The sequence below is a fragment of the Atta cephalotes genome (genome assembly GCF_000143395.1).
Source record: "Atta cephalotes unplaced genomic scaffold scaffold00023, whole genome shotgun sequence".
In the NCBI taxonomy this organism is placed as follows: Eukaryota; Metazoa; Arthropoda; class Insecta; order Hymenoptera; family Formicidae; genus Atta; species Atta cephalotes.
The window spans coordinates 763,005-767,600 of NW_012130087.1; the positions used below are offsets into that span (position 1 = coordinate 763,005).

The following is a 4,596-nucleotide window of genomic DNA, read 5'->3' on the forward strand; positions in this document are numbered from 1 at the left end:
ATAGACAGATAAACGTATCGATGTAAAACTTCGACGAGTCGTGTAAAATCACTACAAGACGATATTAGCAAGGTGAAATCGAGCTCTCTCTTTTTCTCTCTGTCTCTTCGATCTTCCTCTCATGTTTGTTTCTTATAATCCTTATTCGCTTCTTTCTATCTTCACCTATTCTTATATAAGTCCTTTAATTTCTCAAACCTTTGATGGCATTGATATACACATACAAACTGGTGACAAAGTCAATACATACATATACATATACATACATATATACACGTACACATAGAGAACATAGTTATTTATAGCGAGAGGACGCAGGATGACTTGGTAAGTTCAATAGTACGTATACGCGAGTCATGACGATAGTAACCTTGAATACCAATATCCAAGTGAAATCGAATCGTTGCGAATCGTTTTGCCCTCGGTGAGTTACCTCCGCGAAATTTTACTCTCTGTCATATTTCGACGATAGATGCGTGAGACAAACATAATAGAATAGCGGCTTCAGGGAGGGAAAAGAATTGGCATAACGAGGAAGTTATTCTCTTAGCGAGAATATAATGGTATTAATTACGATTGTATGTATTTTACAACAAGGGCCTGCCAATGTAACGGCGTATCCGATTATGCAAGTTCGCATTTAATTTGCGACGTAAACACTGTACATAATTGTGTGACTCCAGCTCCACTTCCTTACCCATTTCGATTTTCTCTTCCATTCTTGATACGACGCCCGCGACGTGAGCACTGCCAGTTTCGTTGATAATAGCAAGAACACTCTCAACGACAGAGAACGCGAAGAAGCACGTAATCATAAAACGTAACCGTAGCAATAAGCATATTTATGTTAACAGGAGGAGGATTAATCTATGCGCTTGACATGACATGAAAAAAGACGAAAATCTCGCCGGACTCGCATTAATTATTACGTTTCACTTGGATTTGATCATAATTAAGTTTAAGAAAGAAAAATGTCTCGTAATTTAGTCTCGACTCGCAAATTTCCCAAAGCCATTTACAATATTTGTCAAGTTAAATAGCTCCATAATGTTATATATTATCGCTTATGCCAAATTTCTACTAATATGTGCACCTAATGGATTATTTGTAATATTTATATTCTAAAAAAAATTTCGTATAATATACACAATAAAAGATATTTTGTATTTGTTTTGGAAGCGGTCTCCATTCGAGTCTTTGTTAAAATTTTGTGTGGAATTTTTAATACATTTGAATGTTAATTTAATATAATGTAATTATATATTATTTAAATATTTTTTGTTAAATTGTTTTCCAATATTTCTTAAAGTAACACAATTTATGAGTGATGAGAGGATAAACAAAATAATGTATAAGATGATAAAAATAATATATTAAATATTTAAAACGTAAATTCTAAAATAACATGAGAAAATATTAGTATATTTTAAATAAATAAAACACGTGTAAATTTATAAATATATATATATATTACAAATATTAATTTTACGGAAAAAAAAGCTTTCCTAATTTGCTTATAAATTGTGCCACTATTAATACCTTTTCTGTGTTAATTTTTACAATATGTGTGTTACTTTCTAACATATTCATCTTATGTTAAATTAACACAAAAAGAGTAGACCGTTTGGAAGGCACATGTAAGATATGTTAAATTGAACATAAATTTTCCAACTATGTAATTAATTCGTATGATTATTTGCTCAGTTAAATTTCCCTAGAGAAAAGGCCAAATCCAAGTTCATCAAAGATCAAAACTCTATTGATTAGCGTTGACATTTTACAATATAGCCTATGTGTATATTGTTCGAATTAGTTTTAACAAGACGCACACATACATGCATTAATGCATACGAAGGTACACACGGAGAGCTCGTTCAGGATCAGGGGTCTCGCGAAGTCGTGCATCGAGCCGCGCATCGGGATTGAAAATGCTTCTTCGACTGTAAATAAACTTTCCCCGGCGGGCACCACACAATGCCGACGAGGAAGCCGCCGACGCGAGAGACACATCTCTCGCGTATATATACGTGTATGTCCTCAATTTCACAAACGTTTGGCACAGATCCGTGATTTCACCCGACGGGCGAATCAGCGAATCTCGTGGGACATCGGCATCTCTCTTTTTTTTGTTTTACTAAAAAGTTTATTTAAACTTATAAGTAATCACATTATCAAATGTCTTTTCGATATCATTATAATTATCAAGCAAAAAGATCATTAGAATTTTTCTCGTTATCTCCTACATGATATGCATTTTTTTTTATTCGTATTGGAAAGAATGCATTTTGCTATTCTCTTTCTTCTAAATTCTCTCTCTTAAAAAAATCTGATAACATCTGCATGAATCATTTCCGCAACTCTATTTATTAGTTCGATTTGATGTTCGAGCGTTATTACATGTAACGCTACATAAATCTCTAGTATTGCGCTGAGTAACGATAAATCCGCCTTGATTAAAGATTTAAGCTTTGTCTCGAAACTGAAATTGATGTTGGATGCGATGCACCTTCGGCGAGAGTGACTGCGTGAGCGAAAGTTGATGGTGATTCGTTCATAAATGCGAGTCCTTTACAAGCGCGAGCTGCGGCTTGCGCGACTGAATGTAACATTAAAATAACGTAAAATTAAAATAACATTAAAATAAAGTATAAGATAGCGTTAGATATAATCTCGATATAATTTGCTTATAATTTATCTGATGCTGAATTGTACGAATTCTTGTGTATAAATGTTAATAAACTAATTTGTTTAAAAGAACGGTCATTTTATTTTGTAAATCAAGAATTGTAAAAATATAAAAACTTTATTAAAACATATATAATAAATATATATATGTTAGAAAAATTTTAATTAAAAAATCATATTAATATTAAAATATATATTTTTTATAAATTATATATACGTAGAAAAATTTTGTAAAAAACCATACTGATCTTAAAATTACAATAATGAGAGAATAATAGTCTCTTTCTTTTTCTTTTATAAGTTATTGAGATATTGAAAAAATATGAGAGAATCACAAATTCAAACTCGGAAAAAAATGTTATGTGTACATGTTAAATGGACATATGTTATATATAATTATATATAATTGTATATAAAGTATATCAATTTTTATATAATTATATATAATTATATGAAACACTTTTTCCCAAAAACATAAATTAATTTCAAAAAAATTTCCAAAATAATTCTAATAAATTTGTATAACTTATTATCAAAAATTGATACGAACGTTAACATCATTAATATTAATAATATTTGTGAACACATATTGTATTTCTAAATACAAAGCCGACTGTTATCAATAATTATTTCAACAATTACCACTTTTAAATAAATTCTATTATAATTACTTAATTTAACAATTAAATAAATACATTTACATATCTAAATATTTTGAACAGTTTTCCTTATTTTTGCATAAATGTTTCTATTTTTTACAATTTCTGTTAAATGAAATATATACTTAATAATATTTTATATAAAAATATAAAATATTATTAAATATATTTTATATAAAAATATATATACTTTTTATTTAAATATTTGAAAATCTTTTTTTTTTTCTTCAAATAACTCAGCATTCTTTATTCAAATCAAATTCACCGCGTACGTGCGAAAAATTCGGTTCCTCTAGGAATATGGATTCCCAACAGTTGTCCAACTTTTTACCCTAGAGTCACTAGTGTTATTATCGAAGTGTCATCTGTAGATTATTATTTTATTTGTGTGTTTAAAAATGACGGAGGAGAAAATTGGCTCGTTAGAGGAGGAGGCTTTAAAAAGAAAAGAACGACTTCAGGCACTCAAGAGAAAGAATGAAGAGGGCAAAGAAAATGCGAACGACATGATTGAAAACTTGCCGAAGTAAACTTCGTTTTAGTAATGCAGATGTAAATCTAACCTCACATCGCTACCGAATTGCTCAAAATCTTGTATTTTCAGGCCAAAATTTCGGAGTTACAAACCGCAGGATGAAAACTTGAAAAGTAATATGATAGAGGATGCGAAGCCTGGAGATGTGGAATCTGTAGTTCAAGAACAGCTGGACGCTGCAAACAGTAAAGTGGTTATCGAGGAACTGGTAAGTTGGAGGGAAATATCTTACAACATATATCCTTGTACCTTCTTATCTGATGAGCACTCCCTCAATATATATAATTTTTGTTACAAATTCATTTGGAAAATTGTTGAAAAAATCCATCAGATCAAAGATAATTTATTAAAGCTTTTGTATCAAATATTATGTATTTTCTCGATATGGCTATATCATATTATTGGAGTATTCTATGATTCTACGATTTCTTAGAATTGATTCTTTATTATTTACTAGGATATAAGTAATTTAGCACCGAGAAAGCCTGATTGGGATTTAAAACGAGATATAGCCAAAAAATTAGAAATATTAGAAAGGAGAACGCAAAAAGCAATAGCGGAAGAAGTGAGGGCACGTCTCAAACGAGGCCAACAAGATCTAGCAGCTTATGTAAATAATCATAAAGAATGATAGTATTGTATAAAAAACATATATATTTTGTAATAAATTGTGTATTTTCTTATTTATAAAATATATATTCAATAATCTATTTATAA

General features: G+C 29.9%; 1 protein-coding gene across 1 annotated transcript; it reads left to right on the forward strand.

Annotated features, from left to right (window-relative positions):
* Positions 1–3,729: 3,729 nt before the first annotated feature.
* On the forward strand, positions 3,730–4,596 carry LOC105619827 (coiled-coil domain-containing protein 12). The gene is made up of 3 exons (XM_012201344.1): positions 3,730–3,870; positions 3,949–4,087; positions 4,337–4,596. Exons 1-3 carry the CDS (start codon positions 3,743–3,745, stop codon positions 4,508–4,510), a joined length of 441 nt encoding a protein of 146 aa, XP_012056734.1. The 5' UTR covers positions 3,730–3,742; the 3' UTR covers positions 4,511–4,596.

Bases quoted from the DNA above. Each gene is read 5' to 3' on its own strand.
- LOC105619827 (XM_012201344.1), top strand. From the start codon at position 3,743: ATGACGGAGGAGAAAATTGGCTCGTTAGAGGAGGAGGCTTTAAAAAGA. The intron at 3,871-3,948 runs GTAAACTTCGTT...TTGTATTTTCAG, and splicing joins ATGATTGAAAACTTGCCGAA to GCCAAAATTTCGGAGTTACA. The intron at 4,088-4,336 runs GTAAGTTGGAGG...ATTATTTACTAG, and splicing joins AAGTGGTTATCGAGGAACTG to GATATAAGTAATTTAGCACC.